Here is a 24,663-nt window from a genome sequence, read left to right as displayed (position 1 = left end):
TATATACTATATCGTATACATATAGTATACGATATAGTACATATAGTATATATACTATATAGTACATATAGTATATATACTATATAGTATACATATAGTATACTATATAGTATATATAGTATATATGTATACTATATAGTATATATGTATACTATATAGTATATAGAGTATATATGTATACTATATAGTATATATAGAGTATATATGTATACTATATAGTATATATAGAGTATATATAGTATACTATATAGTATATATAGAGTATATATAGTATACTATATAGTATATAGAGAGTATATATATAGTATACTATATAGTATATATAGAGTATATATATAGTATACTATATGTATATATAGAATATATATATAGTATACTATATAGTATACATGGAGCATATATAGTTACATATACATATAGTTATTTTTAGTAATATCAAAAAACCATAGCTAAGATTTTTATGATTTAGCAAAATATTGTTTACCCCAAAGCCACGTATTATATATTAATGATATTTTTTCCTTTTTGAGTTTTTCTTCCCCACAGGTTTTCTGATCTTTTTTTTTGTTCTCTAACTTTATATTATAGGTATATACTCTTTTCTCTGTTTAATTTGCTTTTTAACTAGAAGACCTCCTTTAGTAGTTCTTTTAGTGAATATCTGTGGTTAAACTCTTAGTCTTTCCAGTGTCTGAAATACCCTCATTTTAATGTGACAGGTCACTTTTCTCACCTCAACATTTTGGACATACCTCATTTCCAACAAACATTTGTTACTTCTGATAGAGAGTCTGCTGTCATTCTCATACTTGTTCCTTGTGGAAATGTCTATATATAAAGTCTCAGAACTATATATTTTTAATATATATACATATATTTATTTATTTAAAAATGTATAATTAAGTTAGTAGTAGTAGTAGTAGTAGTAGTAGTTGTTTTTTTTTTTAGATGGAGCCTCCATCTCCCGGGTTCAAGTGATTCTCCTGCCTCAGCCTCCTGAGTAGCTGGGATTACAGGCACACACCACCATGCCTGGCTAATTTTTGTATTTTGAGTGGAGACGGGGTTTCACCATGTTGGCCCGTCTGATCTTAAACTCCTGACCTCAGATGGACCACCTGCTTTGGCCTCCCAAAGCGCTAGGATTACAGGCATGAACCACTGCGTCTGGCCTTAAGTTATTATTGACTATTGACGCCCTGTTGCTCTATCAAGTAGTAGGTCTTATTTATTCTAGAACCTCGTTTTAAGGTATCCTGAATGTGGCTTTTTTTTTTTTTTTTTTTTTTTTTTCTAAGACGGAGTCTCACTCTGTTGCCCAGGCTGGAGTGCAATGGAGTGATCTTGGCTCACCGCAATCTCTGCCTCCTGGGTTCAAGCAATTCTCCTGCCTCAGCCTCCTGAGTAGCTGGGATTACAGGCGCACGCCACCACACCTGGCTAATTTTTGTATTTTTAGTAGAGACGGGGTTTCACCACATTGGTCAGGCTTGTCTCAAACTCCTGACCTTGTGATCCGCCCACCTTGGCCTCCGAAAGTTCTGGGATTACAGGCGTAAGCCACCACGCCCAGCCCAATGTGGATTTTGTTTTTTTTTTAACTTGAATTTTATTTATACTTCCTGATTTTATAATAGTTAACTTGTAGTAAAAGTAAAGTGGTTGCCTAATTAAATAAGCTGATTTCCTATACTAGTTTAGAGTCTTTAGTTTTCTTAAACCGTATTAAGAGATTTGATTACAAAAGTAAAATTGAGGGTTTTGTCTTTTTTTTTGGCCACTCTAATTTGCTGACTGACTTAACATTTGTCTTCACAGTAAACATTGTAAATAAACACTGATGTTTGTTGCGTAGTATATAAAAATATTATTTAGGAGTGGTGAGATTTAAACATTTACAAACCTGTAATATATATAGTAGAGCAACACTGGACAAATAACCTTTTCAACTTAATCAGAGGTGTTCTATAAATGTTCATTTGCATATATACAGCACATATAATACTTAGCATATGTAAAAGCACATCTTTATACTCTTTCAATTAAAATTGATTATTATTATTTTTTTTTTTTTGAGACAGAGTCCCTCTCAGTCACCCAGGATGGATTGCAGTGGTGTGATCAGGGCTCACCGCAATCGGGTAGCTGGAACTACAGGGATGTGCCACCACGCCCAGCTATTTTTGTATTTTTAGTGGAGATGGGGTTTCACCATGTTGGCCAGGCTGGTCTTGAACTCCAGACCTCAGGTGATCTGCCCGCCTCAGCCTCCCAAAATGCTGGGATTACAGGCGTGAGCTACCACACCCGGCCTAAAATTGATTAGGTTTTAAGACCCTCTTGGTGGGAACAGACTTTCATAGTGTTTATAGTTATAATAGTTTGGAATCAAAGTAGTCGAGTGCTACTTTTTTTTCCTCTGTACATCCTATCCCTAATGCCTTTACTATATTTTGTTTCTTATTTGAGAGCTTTATTTGCTTCATAACTTTTTTTTTTTTTTTTTTGAGACAGAGTTTCACTCTGTCACCCAGGCTGGAGTGCAGTAGTGCAATCTCGGCTTACTGCAACCTCCGCCTCCTGAATTCAAGTGATTCTCCTGCCTCAGCCTCCGAAGTAGCTGGGATTACAGGCCCCCACCACCACGTCTGACTGATTTTTTGTATTTTTAGCAGAGACGAGGTTTCACCATGTTGGCCAGCCTGGTCTTGAACTACTGACGTCAGGTGATCCGTCCACCTCGGTCTCCCAAAGTGCTGGGATTACAGGCGTGAGCCATCGCGCCCGGCGCTTCATAACCTTTTTATATTGTCTTTCTGTTCCCCAAAATGAAGTAGTTTCTTCTTTAAAATACTGTTTTTTGTTTTTTTGTTTTTTTTTAAATTTGAGATGGAGTCTCTCTCTGTCGCCAGGCTGGAGTGCAGTGGCACGATCTCGGCTCACTTCAACCTCTGACTCCGTGGTTCAAGCAATTCTCCTGCCTCAGCCTCCCAGGTAGCTGGGATTACAGGCACAAATACTGTTTTTAATAAGAAAATTAGAATAGGGACAGGCACAATGGCTCACTCTTGTAATCCCAGCACTTTGGGAGGCCAAGGTGGGAGGATTGCCTGAGCCCAGGAGTTCGAGACCAGCCTAGGCAACATAGTGAGTGAGACCCTGTTTCTATAAAAAAATTTTTTAATTAGTCCGGTCTGGTGGTGCACAACTGATGTCCCAGCTACTTGGGAGTTTGAGGTGGGAGGATGGATCACTTGAGCCCAGGAAGATTAAGGCCACAATGAGCTGTGATCATGCCACTGCACTCCAGCCCAGGCCACAGGTTTCAAAAAAAGAGAAAATTAGAATTATACATTAGGGGGAAAAAACCTAATAACCATATTCCTATCTACCTAGTGACCACCCCTATGAAGATCCTGGTACATGTTCTCATTGAAATCTTATTTTGAAATATTTTTGAATTAAAAAAATATATTATTACCTTGGTTTTACAAATGTTTGCTTGTCTTTATGTTCAGCTACAATTTTCTAATCACAATGGTTTTACTTTTTCCTTGTCAGAAAGTGGAGCTGTTCCAAAAAGAAAAGACCCCTTAACACACACTAGTAATTCACTGCCTCGTTCAAAAACAGTTATGAAAACTGGATCTGCAGGCCTTTCAGGCCACCATAGAGCACCTAGTTACAGTGGTTTATCCATGGTTTCTGGAGTGAAACAGGGATCTGGTCCTGCTCCTACCACTCATAAGGTATTCTGGGACAGTAACTTTAATTGCTGTCTTTTTGCAAATAGAAAAATTTTTAAGATACTATTCCTGCTTAAGTTGATCATAAGTACTTTATAATACTTTAGAGAATGGATAAGTTTCCATGAAGTTAAATTTTTTTTTTTTTTTTTTGAGACTCTTGTTTTCCAGGCTGGAGTGCAATGGTGTGATCTTGGCTCATTGCAACCTCCACCTCCCAGGTTCAAGCGATTCTCCTGCCTCAGCCTCCCAAGTAGCTGGGATTACAGGCATGCACCACCACGTCCAGCTAATTTTGTAGTTTTAGTAGAGATGGGGTTTCTCCATGTTGGTCAGGCTGGTCTCGAACTCCCGACCTCAGGTGATCCGCCTGCCTCAGCCTCCCAAAGTACTGGGATTACAGGCATGAGCCACCGTGCCCAAAGTTAATTTTTTTTTTAATCCACAGGGCAACTTGCTATAAAACTTTTTTTGGACCTCATTAGACATTTAATACCAAGTTTTGCTTACCCAGTCTGTTTTATATAATGCTGTATATTTCATTTTAAATTTATTTTTAAAATTATTTCAATCTTTGTAAATGTTTTATAGCAGTAACATACCTAGAGTTTTGTCATGATTCTAACAAGGGTTAAAATTTGTTTTTATTTTGTAAAAACTAAATCTCTGGATAAAATCCTCTATAACTGACTTAATGCCAAATATAGTTCTCTAGTGAATACAGTTTTACCTTCAGGTAAATAAATATACAATTTATGGATTTTTATACCCTTTTTCCTGTTTTTAAAGCTTGAATTCTGTGAACTTTAAGGTTAACTTATTTATGAAAAGTGTAAATGTTAGGTTGTATTTTCATATTAAAATTTTGTATCCTTTAAGGGTACTCCGAAAACAAATAGGACAAATAAACCTTCTACCCCTACAACTGCTACTCGTAAGAAAAAAGACTTGAAGAATTTTAGGAATGTGGACAGCAACCTTGCTAACCTTATAATGAATGAAATTGTGGACAAGTAAGTTTTGCCATCTAAATGTTTTATTTTATAGTTTTTATATTTTAATTTTACTTATAAAACATGTCAGGAGTGAAATAGATAATAAATACCTTGTCTGGTTTACATACTTAATTTTTATGATAGTTTTCAATTATAATTGTAGAAAACCATTGCTTTACTGATTTAACTATAGTTTAACAGTTAACATAAAAATAACTATATGTCATAGGGCTTAGGCTTCATCTTGTAATAACTGGGCCCTGTTTGTATCGTAGAACTAACTGAAGTCTTGTTTCTTAGTGGAACAGCTGTTAAATTTGATGATATAGCTGGTCAAGATTTGGCAAAACAAGCATTGCAAGAAATTGTTATTCTTCCTTCTCTGAGGCCTGAGGTAAGAACTTTATATTATCATTTTTCTATAATACCATCTGTTACTGAATCCATAGTAGTAGTAGTAGTAAAGAAATATTTGAGCTATACTAAAATAATTAATTCATATAAGGTAACAGTAGATTTAATGTTTTAAAAAAGATAAAACATTAACAATTGATGTTGAGAAGTTATTATAGAATAGGAAAATGGATATGAGTTCCTAATTTCCAATCCTTTTATATTTTTAGGAAAAGTGGGTAGTATGATATAATTTTGTTTTGTTTTGGAGACGGAGTCTCACTCACTGTGTCGCCCAGGCTGGAGTGCAGTGGCATGATCTTAGCTCACTGCAACCTCTGCCTCCCGGAATTCAAGTGATTCTCCTGCCTCAGCCTCCCAAGTAGCTGGGATTACAGGCATGTGCCACTATGCCCAGCTAATTTTTGTAATTTTAGTAGAGATGGGGTTTTGCTATATTGGCCAGGCTGGTCTTTCATACCTGATGTCAAGTTATCCACCCATTTCGGCCTCCCAAAGTGTTAGGATTACAAGTGTGAGTCACTACATCTGGCCAAATTTTGATATCAAGGTGAGAGAGATTTAAAATTAAGATAAGGTACAAAAATTAGCCTAGTGTGGGGGCGCACGCTTGTAGTCCCAACTACTGGGGAGGCTGTGGCAGGAGAATTGCTTGAACCAGGAGGCAGAGGTTGCAGTGAGCCAAGATGGCACCACTGCACTCCAGCCTGGGTGACAGAGCGAGATGTCATCTCAAAAACAAAACAGGCCGGGTATGGTAGTTCACGCCTGTAATCCCAGCACTTTGGGAGGCTGAGGCGGGCAGATCACGAGGTCAAGAGATTGAGACCATCCTGGCTAATATGTTGAAACCCCGTCTTTACTAAAATTACAAAAATTAGCTGGACTTGGTGGTGTGTAACCCCAGCTATTTGGGATGCTGAGGCAGGAGAATCGCTTGAACCCGGGAGGCGGAGGTTGCAGTGAGCTGAGATCATGCCACTGCACTCCAGCCTGGTGACAGAGCGAGACTCCGTCTCAAAAAAATAAATAAAAATTTAAAAAGATAAATACATAAAAATAAATAAATAATATTAAGAGAAGGAAATCAGGCAGGTAGTGGCCCCTGACACAATGAGTGTCCCAGAATTGGATTGCTTGGAAATGCCGCTCAAAGAGTGTGGTAAACTCCATCGAAGGCTAAATACCAACATGACAGTGATAATAAACAAGTACTTTATGGGAAAGTGTTTTTTTAATTATTTTTAAAAAGAGAGAAATTGTACTGGAGAAAAGAGGAATTCAGGTAGAATAATTCTTTTTTTTTTTTTTTTGAGATGGAATTTTGCTCCTGTTACCCAGGCTGGAGTGCAGTGGCTTGATCTTGGCTCACTGCAACCTCTGCCTTTGGGGTTCAAGTGATTCTCATGCCTCATCCTCCCGAGTAGCTGGGACTATAGGCATGCACCCCAACACCTGGCTAATTTTTGTGTTTTTAGTAGAGATAGGGTTTTACCATTTTGGCCAGGCTGGTCTCAAACTCCTGGCTTCAGATGATCCGCCCACCTTGGCTTCCCAAAGTGCTGGGATTACAGGCAGAGGCCACTGTGCCTGGCATGAAGAACAATTTTTAAAAGAATGACTTTTAAGGATATTAAGTCATCAAAGTAGATAGAGCCATTAAATGATGGGTAGAAACCTAATCTTCCATCCCATATTTTATGACTTACTAAGGAAGATAGGCAATCTTGCAGTTGATAATAAATATTTGGCTTTCCATACTTAGCACCGTTTTGAATTTTTCCAGTTCACAGATGGTATATTTAGTGCTGTTCCAATAATATTGCAAAAAATAAATCTGAAGACTCACTTCTGGGTCACAGTTATTTCACTATTAACGTTAAAATCTTACGGACCTACCTACAACATGTAGTGGAAATAAGTTGTGTGGCACGTTGTGGTGGGTGCATTATTAAATAAATGTGCAAAGGTTTTATGGCTGTCTCAATTTTTCCATAGTCTTGAGTCATTCACATACTGCCTTTATGGTGTTTATCACTTGTAAGTGAGTACCAACTGTACTAGAACTTACTGAATATTTTTCAAGTCTATTTTACTTATTACTCATTCTAAGTACATAAAATCACTGGTCTGATATGCTAGTTAGGTTTTCGCTAATACCCAGTAAAATAATTAGATAATTATTAAAATAGAAAGCATTTGTCATTATGTGAACTGGATTTATGTCATGTACCACCTCAGGTCACACTTTGGGAAACGTAGCTTACGTATTGAGCTAACATTTTGCCGGAGTTATATAAGATTAGTAAATGCTGTAGACTAAATATTGAAAAAAAAAGCTTGCTTAAAGAGGATTTACATAATTATAGACCTGAAAAGGATCTTAGCAGTCTTCTGATCGATTCATTGATAAAGAAACTAGTCCTAAGGCCGGGCGCGGTGGCTCACGCCTGTAATCCCAGCACTTTGGGAGGCCGAGGCGGGCGGATCACGAGGTCAGGAGATCGAGACCATCCTGGCTAACACGGTGAAACCCCGTCTCTACTAAAAATACAAAAAATTAGCCGGGCGCGGTGGCGGGCGCCTGTAGTCCCAGCTACTCGGGAGGCTGAGGCAGGAGAATGGCGTGAACCCGGGAGGCGGAGCTTGCAGTGAGCCGAGATCGCGCCACTGCACTCCAGCCCGGGCGACAGAGCGAGACTCTGTCTCAAAAAAAAAAATAAAAAAAAAAAAAAAGAAACTAGTCCTAAGAGCTAAAATGACTTGCTCAAGATTTTAGTTAAGTGGTAGACCTAGGAAATACCTTTCTAAGATTAGAGCTGCCTGGTTAGTGCTATAGCTGCCACCTAATTCTTACATTTATTTATTAAGGGACATGCTTTTTACGGTAGAAAAATATATCTAAAATTGTGAAGGTAATACCAAGGAAATATTTAGGCTATGCAAGAAAAGTCATTCAGCTTTTGCTTTACCCAGGCCTATAGAGAACATATCTAAAATAATAAGTAACATGTGAATTTGAATTTAGGCATATTTTCATGGTAGTGACATAATGTGCAATTAAGAAGCTATAATAATGTAAAAATGCCAGTTGCAAGTTATTTCCAATAAAGTTGAATAACCTGACCTCAGGAGGGGCAGAAACCTTGGTAAACTTAGCAAACTGAGACCTAAGGAAGAGCAAGATCTGTGGTAGAGCCAGGTCTCAAGGTTTATATCCTGGTACAAACTTGTCTATACATCACCACACCTGCCAAATGGAACTTTTTTTCCTTGTAGTTCAGATTTCCAAGAAAGGGAATATTATTGTCCTAGCTCAGCTTTTCACAATAGACTCACAAAATGAATCTTGTTAAGCCTATGAATGGATAAGACTTATCCCATAACACGCCTCCATTGTGTAAAAAAATCAGCTTTATTCCTAATTCCCTGTAGTAGGAAGCTTGCATAGACCACAACAGAGACATTGTTAGATTATATCAAGAAGGTGAGTGGCAGGCATTCTTGAGTATACTGGAATTTTTATTTCATTGTAGAAACACAGAATCATAATTAGTCATCTAAAACTGGTTTTAAGGAGATAATACTAAAGATACTCACTTGAGGTAGATTGTTCTCAGAATTACTTAAAATAAGTGCTTTAAATCTTGCTCATTCATGAAGCCATAGCCCTGGAAGGAGATATTGAAAAACTTCTCCATCTTCCTTCAATCCCATAGGACCATGTTTTTAATTGTATTTTAACATTAAACATAATTTTTGAAAGTAGCCAATATTAATCTTTGACAAAAAACTCAAACTAAATAGCAGAAAATAGAACATGCCCTCTCCTCTCGCCCAAAAGACTACATTTTAAAGTATATCACAGTGATCTGTCTAAATATTTTTCTCAAATATTTTACAAAGAAAGCGTATATTCTTCTGTCCTTATTTCATAGATCTCTTCCGTATCCTGTGCAGCTTGTCTATCATTTCGAGCTTTTATATTTCTTATTTTGTTCTCTTGCTGCTTAAATGTGATTCTTTGAGATTTATAGAAGAATGTGATTGTTCTCCAGTTTTAAAAAGCTCTTCTCTATCTAGTAAAATTTCCATGAATTTCTTTCTTTCTTTTTTTTTTTTTTTTTTTTTGATTGAGACAGTCTCGCTGTGTTCTCCAGCGTGGCCTTAGGCTTAAGCGATCCTCCTGTCTCAGCCTCCCAAGTAGCTGAGATTACAGAAATTTCCATGAATTTCTAAATATGATGTTATCTTTCATATAAGCTTAAACATAAGCCTTTCTTCTTTCAAAAATGTTAGAACTTACCTCTTTAAATAATCTTATAAAGCCATTTCTTAATTTTTGTTTCCTTTTCGAATCTATTAACTTGCATATCATAGTAAATGAACCCTTAGCTCCATCATACCACACACCTTCTACTCCTGTCCTCCCACTTTTTCTCACCCAGGCTGGAGTACAGTGAATATTTAGTGCTTTTAAATATTATTCATTACCAAGCCAAGTAGCGTACTATTTTTTCCTTGTACAGCCTTTTTTTCCCCTAAATAATTGTGTTATTTTTTCATTTGCTTCATTTTCATCTTATTGATTGATAATTCTTCTGTTCCATTTCAGTCTAATTTCCACATGGCCAAACCAATCTAAAAACCTGTTAACTCAGGTCTTTTTTTTTTTTTTTTTTTTTTTCCAGAATACCCTTTTCTGGAACCACCTTCTTCTTTTCATTCGAGACCAAATGCTTTCCATGCCTGTGTCAAAGTGGTTGTTCTCTAATCTGTCTTCACTACCATCATAATTTCCTTTTCCTTTTTTCCTTTCTTTATTATGTATCTCCTGTCTTTTAAATTCCATATTTTCCACTTTCATGATTTATTTTCTCATTTTGATGGCTACATCTTTCAGTAACTGAGAAAAGGTTGTGTGAGGGAATATTTTGAGATGCTGTAGTTTTGAAAATATCTTTATTCTGCTGTCTTCTCATTAATAATTTGACTGGATGTCAAGATTTAAGTTGGAAACTATTTTCCATGAGTATTTTGAAGGCATTATCTATTGTCTTCTAGCTTCCAGTGCTGCTTTGTATTAGAGACAGAAGATCAGGAATCAGGATAGCATTGGACTTCTTATTTCTATTTCCCAAAGCTTTTTGGATCTTCTCTTTATTCTTCTGATATTTTATAATGATATGCTTGATGCATTTACTTTTTCTTTTCTTCTTCCCTCTTGTACATTTCTTTCTTTTTTTAGGGGGGCAGGGGGGAAGGAGTCTCACTCTTCTTACCCAGGCTAGAGTGCAGTGGTGCAACCTCAGCTCACTGCAACCTCCACCTCTGGGGTTCAAGCGATTCTCCTGCCTCAGCCTCCCGAGTAGCTGGGATTACAGGCATCTGCCATCACGCCCAGCTAATTTTTGTATTTTTAGTAGAGACAGGGTTTCAGGCTGGTCTTGAACTCCTGACCTCAGGTGATCCGCCCTCCTCAGCCTCCCAAAGTGCTGGGATTAGAGGCATGAGCCACTGCGCCCAGCCCCTCTTGGACCTTTCTAGATATTCATCCTTCAATTCTGAGAAAGGTTCTATAATTCTTTAATTTAAAAAAATTTTTTTTGTTTCATCTTTCTCACTTTTTTTTTTTTTTTTTTTTTTTTAAGACACAGTCTTGCTCTGTCACCCAGGCTGAAGTGCAGTGGTGCTATCTCAGCTCACTGCACCCTTTGCCTCCTGGGTTCGAGTGATTCTCCTGCCTCAGCCTCCCAAGCAGCTGGGATTACAGGTGCCCACCACCACCATGCCCGGCTAATTGTTGTATTTTTAGTAGAGACGGAGTTTCACCACGTTGGCCAGGCTGGTTTCAAACTCCTGACCTCAGGTGATCCACCTGCTTTGGCCTCCCAGAGTGCTGGGATTACAGGCATGAGCCACCATGCCTGGCCCTTTTCTGATTTCATAGATGCAGTGTCTTTTATGTCTCTGGGAGCTTTAGTCAAGTTTTCTTTTGTTTACTTTATTATCTCTTTCTTCCAGATTCCTCCTCTTTTCTTTTTGCCTTAAGCTTTTTCGTATTGGAAGCTTCTCTCAAATGTCTGGTTATTCTGGTTGTCCACTTATATTACGTGGAACAATAAAAAAGTTGATTAGGACTCTGTGCTGTAAGTAAGTAAATTGTTGATAGTGAGAGCCCATTAATCACAGAATGATCAAGCAGCAAGCCTACTGTTTATTTGGGTTTCTCCAAATGGCTATAGCTGTCAGTCTTTTTTTTCTGGGGTTATTTGGCTTCTCTAGAAAAGAATTTTCTAGTCTCTTGTTTGGAGAATACAAGCTTGACTATTGGTGTTCCAGAAAATGGGTGGGAGGAGAGGACTTTGTTTTCTGTTAGGTTGAGCCATGTGAAATTACTAGGTTTTGTTTTGTTTTTTGTTTTGTTTTGAGACAGAGTCTCACTCTGTTGCCCAGGCTGGAGTGCCTTAGCATGATCTTGGCTCACTGCAACCTCTGCCTCCCAGGTTCAAGCGATTCTCATGCCTCAGCCTCCCAAGTAGCTGGGATTATAGGCATGCACCACCACGCCTGGCTAATTTTTGTATTTTTAGTAGAGACGGGGTTTTGCCATGTTGACCAGTCTGGTCTCGAACTCCTGACCTCAGGTGATCCACCTGCCTTGGCCTCCCAAAGTGCTGGGATTACAGGTATGAGCCACCACACCTGGGCTGAAATTACTGTTTTTATAGGTCAAAAACAGTTGAGGGATAGGCATGGTGGCTCCCACCTATAATCCCAGCACTTTCAGAGGCCAAGGCAGGAAGATTGCTTGAGTTCAGGAGTTCGACACCAGCCTGGGCAATGTAGTGAAACCCCATCTATATTAAAAAAAAAATAGATGAATATCTTTGTTTGCAGATAACATGATTGCATATGTAGAAAATCCCAAAGAACCAACAAAAAGAGCTCCTAGAACTAATAAGTGATTATGACAAGGTATAGAATACAAAGTTAATATACAAAGTCAATTGCTTTTTTATCTACCAGCAGTGAACAACTGGAATTTGAAATTAAAACACAATACCGCCGGGCGCAGTGGCTCACACCTGTAATCCCAGCACTTTGGGAGGCCGAGGTGGGCAGATCACCTGATGTCAGGGGTTCAAGACCAGCCTGACCAATATGGTGAAACCCCATCTCTACTAAAAATACAAAAATTAGCTGGGCATGGTGGCGGGTACCTGTAATCTCAGCTACTCAGGAGGCTGAGGCAGGAGAATCGCTTGAACCCAGGAGGCAGAGGTTGCAGTGAGCCAAGATCGCGCCATTGCACTCCAGCCTGGGGGACAGAGCAAGACTCCGTCTCAAAAAAAAACAAAAAACACAATACCTTTCATATTAACACTAATAAAATGAAATATGTGTAGTTCTAACAAAGTTTGTTGTAGAAGATCTATATGAGAAGAATTATAGCACTCATGAAAGAAATCAAAGATCTAAGTAAACTGAGAGATATTCCATGTAAATGGACAGGGAGACTAAATATTATTGAGATGTCAGTTCTTCCCAAGTTCATATATCGATTCAGTGCAGTCCCAGTCAAAACCCAGCCAGTTATTTTGTGGATACTGGCAAACTAAAGTTTATATGAAAAGGCAAAAGACCTAGAACAGCCAACACAGTATTGAAGAAGAAAAAAGTCAGAGGACTGAAACTACCCAATTTCAAGACTTACTGTAAAGCTACATTAATCAAGACAGCATGTCATTGGCAAAAGAATAGACAAATAAATCAGTAGAATTGGACAGAGAGCCTAGAAATCAACCCACACAGATAAAGTCAACTGATCTTTGGCAAAGGGACAAAGACAATTCAGTGGAGAAAAGATAGCCTTTTCAACAAATGGGGTAGGACAACTGGACATCCACATGCAAAAAAGTTAATCTAGACACAGACCTGACAACTTTCACAAAAATAAATGGATCATAGACCTAAATGTAACATGCGAACTGAAACTTCTAGAGGATAACATAGGAGAAAATCTAGGATAACATGAGAAAAATTTTTGGTTTGGCAGTGACTTCTTAGGTACAATACCAAAACATGATCCTTGAAAAAAAAAAATCAGTATGTTGAACTTTGTTTAAATTATAAACTTCTGCTCTGTGTAAGATGCTGTTAGGAGAATGAAAAGACATGCAGCAGAGTGGGAGACTTTACAAAATTCATTATCTGATGAAGGACCAGTATCCAAAATAGACAAAGAACTTTTAAAACTCAACAATAAGAAAATATACAACCCAGTTAATAAATGGGCAAAATATCTGAACAGACACCTCACCAAGGAAGCTAGATAGATGACAACAAGCATATGAATATATGCTCAACATCATGTCGTTAGGGAAATTGCACATTAAAACAACAACAAGATACCCTGCCATCCCTATTAGAATGGCTGAAATCTAAAACACTGACACCACCAAATTCTGGCAGGGATGTGGAGCAGCAGAAACTTTAATTCATTGCTGATGGAAATCTAAAATGGTAGAACCATTTTGGAAGGTAGTTGGACAGTTTTTTACAGAACTAAAGACAGTTTGACAGTTTCTTACAAAACTCTTACCATATGGTCCAGCAGTCTTACTCCTTAGTATTTACCCAAATAAGTTTAAAATGTACATCCAATAAAAAAAACTGCACATGAATATTTCTAGCAGCATTATTCATAATTGCCAAAACTTGGAAGCAGTCAAGGCATCCATAAGTAGGTGAATGGATAAACAGACTTTGGTATATCATGTAATGGAGTATTATTCAGCAATAAAAAGAAATGATCTATCAAGCCACAAAAATATATGGAGGAACCATAAATGCATATTGCTAAATGAAAGAAGCCAGTCTGAAGAGGCTACACTATAGGATTCTGACTATATGATGTTTTGGAAAAGGCAAAACTATGGAAACAGTAAATAGATCAGTGGTTGCCAAGGGAGGCAGGGAGAGATGAATAGGTGGAGCACAGTGGATTTTTAAGGCAGTGAAACTGTTCTTTATGATAATCCAATGGTGGATACATGTCATTATACCTTTGTCAAAACCCACAGAATGTAAAACATAAGAGTGAACCCTAATGTAAAATATGGACTTCAGTTAATAATAATATATGAATATTTTTTCATTAGTTCTAACAAGTGTACTACACTAATACAAGATATTCAGAGTAGGGGAAATTGGAAAGGAATGAGAGGTTATATGGGAACTCTGTACTTTCTGCTCAATTTTCTGTAAACCTAAAATCACTAAAAAAAAAGTTTATTTTTATTTTTATTTTTTTTTAATTTTTAATTTTTTGAGATGGAGTTTCACTCTTGTTGCCCAGGCTGGAATACAATGGCACGATCTCGGCTCACTGAAACCTCCGCCTCCCGGGTTCAAGCGATTCTCATGCCTCAACCTCCCGAGTAGCTGGGATTACAGGCATGTGCCACCACGCCCAGCTAATTTTGCAGTTTTAGTAGAGACAGGGTTTCTCCATGTTGGTCAGGCTGGTCTTGAACTCCTGATCTCAGGGGATCTGCCCACCTCGGCCTCCCAAAGTGCTGTGATTATAGGCGTGAGCCACTGCGCCCAGCATGTTTTTTTTTTTAAGTTGGATATTATCCATTTCATATGATTCAACTTAAAAGTACATACACCTTCACTATTATTAAAGTGTAGGTGAGATGTTTTCAGTCAGGAGCTCTACCCTTGATTCCTGCCATGCCTAGTGTCCCTGAGTCTGGAGACTCTGACTTATTTCTTTAGAGAACGAAACTCCTGCCTTCTGCTTTGGTGGTGATTGGTACCTGCTTGACTGCCTTTGGTGGGGAGTTCCTCATACCAACTTTCAATCAGTTCCTGTGTTTGTTTGTTTGTTTGTTTATTTTTGAGACGGAGTTTTGCTCTGTCGCCCGGGTTGGAGTGCAGTGGCGCAATCTTGGCTCAATACAAGCTCCGCCTCCCGGGTTCACGCCATTTTCCTGCCTTAGCCTCCTGAGTAGCTGGGACGACAGGCACCCGCCACCACGCCCGGCTAATTTTTTTGTATTTTTAGTAGAGACAGGGTTTCATTGTGTTAGCCAGGATGGTCTCGATCTCCTGACCTCGTGATCCGCCGGCCTCGGCCTCCCAAAGTGCTGGGATTACAGGCGTGAGCCACTGTAAGCCACCGTGCCCGGCCAGTTCCTCTGTTTTTGACTGCCTGCCTTACTACTGCTTTCTGTGGTGCCTGATAACATCCAATTCCTGAACCTTCCTGGGATTTTTGTTCACGTCAGCGTGCTTCTTGCATCTAGGTATCCCTTCACAAATAGGCATTTAGGTTTTAAGCTCTGCTAAGTGATTTACCACACTTTATCAGTTCTCCATTTTGTGGAATTCATTGTGTTAATCTCCTTTTCTATTTTTGTTTGGAAGATTCATATATTTTTTATTCATTTAGTATTTTTTGGTGGGATTTCTAAGTAGAGAAACATGCCTATGTTCAATATGTCTTGTTTAAGCAGTCTGCTTTCATTTTTACCACCGAGGAGTTGGTTTTATTTCTTTTTTTTTTTTTTTTTTTTTTTTTTTTGAGACAGGGTCTCACTTTGTCAGCCAGGCTGGAGTACAGTGGCACAATCAAAGCTTACTGCACCCTTGGCCTCCCAAGCTCAAGTGATCCTCCCACCTCAGCCTCCTGAATAGCTGGGAGCTCAGGTGATCCAGCACACCCAGCTAATTTTTTTTTTTTTTTAATTTTTTGTAGAAGCAGAGTTCCCCTATGTTGCCCAAGCTGGTCTTGAACTCTTGGGCTCATATAATCCTCCTGTCTTTGCCCCCTAAAGTCTGGGATTACAGGTGTGAGCCACTACACCCAGCTGTTTTTAATTATTACACTAATTTATGATTATGTGTTTCCTTTAAAGCTATGGGCAGCTCTGTTTGGGAAGATGCTACTGAAAAAAGGATGCTTTTTAGATGACAAAGAGTACTTAAAATGTCTCTAGAATCATAGTTGTAAACTAAAGTATATATTTTTTAGTTGTTCACAGGGCTTAGAGCTCCTGCCAGAGGGCTGTTACTCTTTGGTCCACCTGGGAATGGGAAGACAATGCTGGTAAGGGTTCTCTTCAAATTTGAGTTTTCTGTTGAGATATTTGGGATAATATGAAAAAAAGAAACTTTAGCTTGTCCCTGAGTCTATTATTTATGACTTGCTTTTTGCTATTGTACACTTTTGGGTTTTTTTTGTTTGTTTGTTTGTTTTGTTTTGTTTTGAGTGATCTGGGCTCACCGCAACCTCCGCCTCCTGGGTTCAAGAGATTTTCATGCCTCAGCCTCCCAAGTAGCTGGGATTACAGGCACACGCCACCACACCTGTCTAGGTTTTTTATTTTTGGCAGAGACAGGATTTCGCCATGTTGGCCAGGCTGGTGTCGAACTCCTGACCTCAAGCAGTCCTCCTACTTGGGCCTCCTAAAGTGATGGGATTACAGGCATGAGCCACTGCACCTGGCTGATACACTTTTAAGTTTTTCAGCTACTTTTCAATGTAGAAGTAGATGGAAAACCATGTACGTTATCTTCAGTAGTGTGTTTTTGGTTGGTTAAATTTGACAGTATGATTGTCATTATTTTTTGTAAATTAAATTTTTACCTGGAAGAGCTTACCTTACTATATTGAGTATCTTTCTAACCCCTGATTTTTGCTTCTACTATCATAATAACTTTATTTAAGTAATCAGTATGTTATAGCTTTTTTTTTTTTTTTAAGTATTCTTTTGCCAGAAGTTTTTATCAGGCTCTGGATACCTCTTTCCTCTGCATAGTCCTCCTGGATGGAAGAAACAAAGAGGGAAAGAGTAACTTTTCCTTAGATGTTTGTCTTTCTCAAAGCAGTTATCTTTGTATATCTAAGAAGAGAGGAGAATAACACTGTCTCTCTTTTTTTTTAAATCTCTCTCTACTCATTCTCTCTCAGGAGGAGAGTAGAAAGAAGCATAGCTCTTCCTATAACCTGTCCTTATTACTGAGAAAGGAACACATTGATTGCCATGTATTGGGGATTGTATTATACCTTACATTTTTATTTTTATTTTTTATTAATTTTTTTTTTAGACAGTCTTACTCTATCACCCAAGCTGGAGTGCAGTGATGTGATCTCGGCTCACTACCATCTCTTCCTCCTGGGTTCAAGCAATTCTGCCACGTCAGCTTCCCGAGTAGCTGGGATTACAGGCATGCGCCACCACGCCTGACTAATTTTTGTATTTTTATTAGAGATGGGATTTCACCATGTTGGCCAGGCTGGTCTCAAACTCTTGGCCTCAAGTGATGCGCCTGCCTTGGCCTCCCAAAGTGCTGGGATTACAGGCATGAGCCACCACACCCGGCCTCATAGCTTACATTTTTAGAGAATCTTTTCTAGTACTTAAATCGGTAAATATGGTTATCTTTTAAATGTAATATATTGAACTAATTTAATATTTGCTCTTGTGATTTTTAAAGGCTAAAGCAGTAGCTGCAGAATCGAATGCAACCTTCTTTAATATAAGTGCTGCAAGTTTAACTTCAAAATACGTGAGTGCTCTGTTTCCAATATTGTCGTATTTTAAGTTACTGTCTTAATGTTACTGTGTTAACTGTAAATGGTAATAATATTTCATGAAAACATTTTTCTAGGAGCTTATCTATTGTATCTATTATTTACATATGATGAATATCAATCTTCAGAGTAGAAAGTTATGTACATTTGTGTTGTCAAATACTGTATTAGTTTACTGGGGCCATGTAATAAAATACCGTAAACTGGCTGGCTTAAACATCAGCAATTTATTGTCTCACAGTTGTGGAAGGTAGAAGTCTAAGATCAGTCAAAATGTTGGCAGGGTTGCTTCCTCCTGAGGGCTATGAGGGAAAATGTATGTTGTGTGCCTCTCTCCTGGCTTCTGGTGGCTTGCTGGCAATCTTTTGTATTCCTTGGCTTGTAGATGCATCCCTCCTATCTCTGTCTTTATCTTCATGTGGCATTCTCCCTGTATCTGTCACCATGTCCAAACTTCCCCTGTGGATTAGGACCCACCCTAATGATCTCAATTTAAGTTTGTCATCAGCAACAATTCTATGTCCAAATAATGTCACATTCATAGGTACTAGGGATAGGACTTCAACACGTTTTTGGAGAACACAGTTCAACCCATTAACAAATACTATCACTTTCCACTTAAGCTTCAAGTAAAGTGGATTTTATCTCAAGGAGCCACCAGATAGGAACACAGATCTGATGGCATAAACTGAGTATTTCTGGCCTTCTGATTCTGATCTAAAATATGACAGAAGATTTTCCCTGTTTTAATTTTTTTTTTTTTTTGTAATAGAGACACAGTCTCGCTATGTTGCCAGGCTACTTTCAAATTCCTGGGCTTAAGCAATCCTCCTGCCTCGGACTCTCAAAGTGCTGGAATTACAAGTGTGAGCCACCACACCTGGCCAGTAGATTTTCCCTGCTTTCTTTTGATTGTTTATAATTTCGTTTTCTTTTTCCGTTCACCCTCTGCTGACCCTATAGTATTATTCAAAGAAGTGTTCAGTCTAGTTTTGGGGTAGGGCAAGCATAACTACAGTGCTTAAAGAGAGTAATTTGTCTGGTGTGCAGAACTAGTGTGTAAATATAACTGGTGCATTGCGAAACTGTGAAGTAGTTTCTGTCAAACCTTACACTGCTTTGTCTTTCTCCGTCTCTCCCTTTCTCTTGGTTGCCCTCTCCCCCTCCCAAAGATACCTTAGTCTCTGCTTGCCTTTATCAAAACCTTTATGATTGGCCGGGCACAGTGGCCCATGCCTATAATCCTAGCATTTTGGGAGGCTGAGGCAGGAAGATCACCTGAGCCCAGAAGTTGGAGACCAGCCTAGGCAACATGGTGAAACCCCATCTCTACCAAAAATAAAAAATTTAGCCAGGTGTGGTGGCATGCACCTGTAGTCCCAGCTGCTCAGGAAGCTGAGGCGAGAGGATCTCTTGAGCCTGAGAGGTTGAGGCTGCAGTGAACTGTGATCATGCCACTGCACTCTAGCCTGAGTGACAGTGTGAGACCCTGTCTCAAAGAAACAAAACAAGGGGGGGCATGGTGGCTAACTCCTGTAATCCCAGTACTTTGGGAGAATGAGGCAGGAGGATTGCTTGAGGCCAGGAGTTCAATACCACCCTGGGCAACATAGTGAGACCCCCATCTCCACAAAAAATAAAAAATTTAGCTGGACATGCCAGCGAATACGTGGTCCCAGCAAATCAGGAGGCTGAGGTGGGAGGATCACTTGAGTCAAGGAGGTTGAGGTTGCAGTGAGCCACGATCATGCCAATGCATTCCAACCTGGGCGTCAGCAAGACCACGTCTCAAAAACAAAACAAAACAAACTTTTATGGTTGAAAGTGTTTTGGCAAACATACTTAAACTGAAATGTGAATCTCTGATGAAAGAACATGTTACCTGTAAAAGTTTGAAGTGTCAGCATTTGTTGCACCGAAATCCAGAGGTGAGGCCAGGTGTGGTGGCTCCCGCCTGTAATCCCAGCACTTTGGGAGGCCAAGGCTGGCAGATCACCTGAGGTCAGGAGTTCAAAACCAGCCTGGCCAACATTGCAAAACCCCGTCTCGACTAAAAATACAAAAATTAGCCAGACTTGGTGGTGTGCGCCTGTAATCCCAGCTATTGCTCGAACCCAGGAGGCAGAGGTTGCAGTGAGCCGAGATGGCACCACTGCACTCCAGCCTGGGCAACTGAGTGAGACTCTGTCTCAAAAAAAAAAAAAAAAAAAATCCAGAGGTGAATCCAGAGGTCATCACCACATGATATCCAGATAGCCTCTTTCCATGAGAGGCTCAAAGGATAATTTTACTGCCTACAGTTTTGCAGCGAGAGAAACTTGATTTTATCAGTACACCAAGAGCAGATCTATGTCTTCGGAACAGACATGAGATCAGAATTGTCTAGCTGCTATGAACAGCATGTTCTCTCCCTGTACCTATAGACATGTATGGGAAACTTACTTGTAAGGTTGTATAATGAGCAGTGAGTTAAAGCAAACTTGACATGTTGACCATAGTTGTTATGGCATTGGACTAAAGTAGCCTCCATCACTATGATAGAGATAGCCTTGGTGTTGGACCCATAGTTTTTGAAGTCTGTTTGCTAAGACTCCCTCTTCCTTAGACAGTTCTTCAAATATTGTTATGCTTTTTCCTGTCATGGGATTCCTCTTCATGGAGTTTCCTTTCTCAGGAACACTATCTTCTCCTGGTTAATTTGTACTTATTCTTCAGATACCAGTTGAAATGTTACAACCTTCCCTGACCCTCCAAACTATTCCCCGTTATTATTCTCCTAGCACCACTTGCACCTCATTTTCATACTCACTGGAGTTGCAATTCATATTCATTGATAGGATTATTTTAATTGTATCTGATATCACTGTCACCTCCACTAGAAGATGGTCTCCATGCGGGCAGAGACTATCACCATGTGTTCTTCACTTCAATTTTCAGTAGTTGGCTGTGAGTAGGTATTGAATAAATATTTGTGGAGTAATCATATGAGGTATAGATATTATTCTCATACCTCTATTTTATTAATTAGGGAATTACAGAGTCCAGTGATCTGCTCAGGATCTCATAACCAGGAAGTGGGAAACTAGGATTTGAGCTCCAGTGATTGTGGCCTTTCATTAAAAATATTACAGCAACCATTCTCTCTTTTTTTTTTTTTTTTTGAGATGGAGTCTTGCTCTGGAGTGCAGTGGCGTGATCTCGGCTCACTGCAGCCTCTGCCTCCCGGGTTCAAGTGATCCCCCTGCCTTAGCCTGCCGAGTAGCTGGGACTACAGGCACCCGCCACCACACCTGGCTAATTTTTGTATTTTAGTAGAGACGGGGTTTCACCATGTTGGCCAGGTTGGTCTCGATCTCCTGACCTTGTGATCCGCCCGCATCTACCTCCCAAAGTGCTGGATTATAGGCGTAAGCCACCACACCCGGCCTACAGCAACCATTCTCTTTTATCCATACTTTTTTCAAGAGTACTGTTTCATCTTCATGTTTCCAGAAACAACATAGCATTCATGATCTTAACCCCCAATTCTGATACTGCCTGAATATCTTGAAGTAAGTTTACTTTTAAGAAAGTTGAGGCTAGGTGTGGTGGCTCATGCCTGTAATCCCAGCACTTTGGGAGGCCAAGGCAGGTGGATCACTTGAGCTCAGGAGTTCAAGACCAGGCTGGGCAACATGGCGAAACCCTGTCTCTACCAGAAATACAAAAAATTAGTCGGGCGTGGTGGTGTGTGCCTGTGGTCCCAGCTACTTGGGAGACTGAAGTGGGAGGATTTCTTGAGCTTGGGAGGTGGAGTTTGCTGTGAGCCGAGAGATCATGCCACTGTACTCCAGCCTGGGTGGCAGAGTGAGATCCCATCTCAAAAAAAGAAAAGAAAAAGAAAATTGAAATGTCTAGTCTATCATTTTGTCAGTTCTAGCTAATACAATTTTTTCCTTATGTCTAACTGAAATCTGCTTTTTCTAATTTTTACATACTTGATTTAACAAAACTCAATCTTTTTTTTTTTTTATGAGACAGCCTTTCAAATGTATAGGAACTTAATGTTATATCTGCTTCCCTCCAGTCCCCAGAATAGTTACTATTTTAGTTGTCTTTCTATGGTCTCATGCCAGTTTGTCAGTATGCCTAGATAAGAACTGAATATTTTACCTCAGATGTGACCTGACTTTGAAGACTTAAAAAGGAAGCATTGTGCCAGGCGCAGTGGCTCACACCTGTGATCCCAGCACTTTGGGAGGCCGAGGTGGGCAGGTCAGGAGTTTGAGACCAGCCTGATTAACATGGAGAAACCCCATGTTTCTCTACTAAATACAAATCTCTACTAAATACTAAATACTAAATCTCTACTAAAAATACAAAAGATGAGCTGGGCATTGTGGCACATGCCTGTAATCCCAGCTACTCGGGAGGCTGAGGCAGGAGAATCACTTGAGCCCAGGAGGCGGAGGTTGCGGTGAGCCGAGATTGTGCCATTCCACTCCAGCCTGGGCAACAAAAGTGAAACTCCATCTCAAAAAAAAAAAAGCAGCAGCATTGTGTAATATTATGTAGATGTTCTGTCTCATGATCTATCCTGAGAAAGCTTTTGGGAGGAACTGCATCATAGTCATGGACAACATTTGTGTTATTAAAATACCTAGATTATTTTCCACAAAAAAATCAGTTACATATGTATCTTAACATGTTGTATTATTGTTTAACCTTGTTTATTGAATAACTAACATGTAGAAAAGTATTTATAGCATAAGTATACAGCTGTATACAGCTCAGTGGATTACCACAAAGCGAATATACTTTCATAATCACCACCCAGGTCAAGAAATAAATTGTTACCTGTGGCCCTAAAATCCCTCCAGGAACTCCACCATCTTTATCCACTCACTCCTCTCCCTCAAAACCACTAGACTACTAACATCATAGACAAAGCTAGCATGCCTTTGAACTTTATATAAATCTAATGATGTAGGATTTTGTGTGTATGTGTATTTGGCTTCTTTCATCAGCATTGTATTTGTGAGATTTATCCAGATTGTTGCAAGTAGTTGTACTTGTGCTTTTTTACACAGATTTAATTTTTATATTTTTCTTATATGTTCGAACAGTTAACCTGCTTATCTATTATTCAAAAAAAAAAAAAAAAAAAACGAACATTCACATAGTTCTTGCCAGTTTACAGTGCTTTTTCCACACAGTCTTCAAAATGTAAAGTTTGGTCTTCAGTACATCAGTATGCTGCTAGATTTAAATACTAGGAAAAAAAAATCAGAGAAGTTAATAATATTAACTGTCACCTCCACTAGAAGATGGTCTCCATGTGGGCAGTAATATTTCTCTTGTATTATCTGTGCTAAGTAAAATCTTCTGTAAGTTTCTTTAAATATTTTAATAAACCATAGTACTTAAAATGCTCTCAATATTCTGAAGTAGTTAAAAGTAACTATGAAATGGTACCTGTTTTTCTGATCACATTTTACTTCCTATGTGAAATTTTACAAGTCGTTACTCTATTTATTTATTGATTTATTTTTTAAGACAGGGTCTTGTTCTGTCGCCCAGGCTGGAGTACAGTGGCGTGATCATGGCTCACTGCAGCCTCAGCCTCCTGGGCTCAAGTGATCCTCCCACCTTAGCATCCCACGTAGCTGGGACTATAGGCACATGCCACCATGCCCAGCTAATTTTAAAAAATTCTGGGGGGCCGAATGCGGTGGCTCACGCCTGTAATCCCAGCACTTTGGGAGGCCGAGGCAGGTGAATCACAAGGTCAGGAGTTCGAGACCAGCCTGGCTAACATGGTGAAACCCTGTCTCTACTAAAAATACAAAAAATTAGCAGGGTGTGGTGGCAGGCGCCTGTAATCCCACTTACTCAGGAGGCTGAGGCAGGAGAGTTGCTTGAACCTGGGAGGCAGAGATTGCAGTGAGCCGAGACTCCATCTCAAAAAAAAAAAAATTTTTTTTTTTGTAGTGACAAGGTGTCACTGTGTTGCCAGGGCTGGTCTCAAACTTCTGAGCTCAAATGATCCTCCCATTTCGGCCTCCCAAAGTGCTAGGATCACAGGCATGAGTCACTGTGCCTGGTCTTCAAGTTGTTATTAAAGCATGTTTACCCACCTTATGCACATGGTATAATGGAAAGTATTGTTGTGGAAGTTAGGAGATAGGGATTCTAGCCTAGCTTTTTATTTTTTTGGGACAAGGTCTCACTTTTTCGCCCCAGGCCAAAGTGCAGTGGTGCAATCTCGGCTCACTGCAACCTCCAACTCTCAGGTTCAAGCAATTCTTCCACGTCAGCCTCCCGAGTAGCTGGGATTACAAGCATGCGCCACCATGCCCGGCTAATTTTTGTAGTTTTAGTAGACACAGGGTTTCACCATGTTGGCCAGGCTGGTCTTGAACTCCTGACCTCAGGTGATCCACCCACCTTGGCCTCCCAAAGTGCTGGGATTACAGGCATGAGCCACTGCACCCGGCCTCTAACTTTTACATCCTGAACTGGCCTTAAGAAAGTATAACTTTAGGCCTGTTTCATCTGTAAAATGTTAATGTCATAGGAGATGATCTTTTGAGATTTCTTTCAGCTCTGATAATTTTGTGTGTGTGTGTGTGTGTGAGATGGAGTCTTGCTCTGTCGCCCGGGCTGGAGTGCAGTGGTACCATCTTGGCTCACTGCAAGCTCCACCTCCTGGGTTCACGCCATTCTCCTGCCTCAGCCTCCCGAGTAGCTGGGACTACAGGGCTGGAGTGCAGTGGTACCATCTTGGCTCACTGCAAGCTCCACCTCCTGGGTTCACGCCATTCTCCTGCCTCAGCCTCCCGAGTAGCTGGGACTACAGGCGCCTGCCACCACGCCTGGCTAATTTTTTGTATTTTTAGTAGAGACGAGGTTTCACCGTGTT

The 24,663-nt window shown here is 39.6% G+C and overlaps 1 protein-coding gene across 8 annotated transcripts in view; it reads left to right on the top strand.

Moving 5' to 3' along the window:
* SPAST (spastin) overlaps positions 1–24,663 on the top strand; it is a 93,781-nt gene that overhangs the window by 46,754 nt on the left and 22,364 nt on the right. For all 8 annotated transcript variants that reach the window (XM_001164367.6, XM_009442262.5, XM_054678314.2 and 5 more), the window contains 5 exons: positions 3,562–3,749; positions 4,626–4,759; positions 5,042–5,135; positions 16,200–16,274; positions 17,666–17,737. In XM_001164367.6, coding sequence (XP_001164367.1) covers positions 3,562–3,749; positions 4,626–4,759; positions 5,042–5,135; positions 16,200–16,274; positions 17,666–17,737 — 563 coding nt within the window. The remainder of the gene's footprint in view (positions 1–3,561; positions 3,750–4,625; positions 4,760–5,041; positions 5,136–16,199; positions 16,275–17,665; positions 17,738–24,663) is intronic.

This window comes from Pan troglodytes, chromosome 12, assembly GCF_028858775.2.
Source record: "Pan troglodytes isolate AG18354 chromosome 12, NHGRI_mPanTro3-v2.0_pri, whole genome shotgun sequence".
Taxonomy (NCBI): domain Eukaryota; kingdom Metazoa; phylum Chordata; class Mammalia; order Primates; family Hominidae; genus Pan; species Pan troglodytes.
This window is presented reverse-complemented; position numbering and strand designations above follow the sequence as displayed.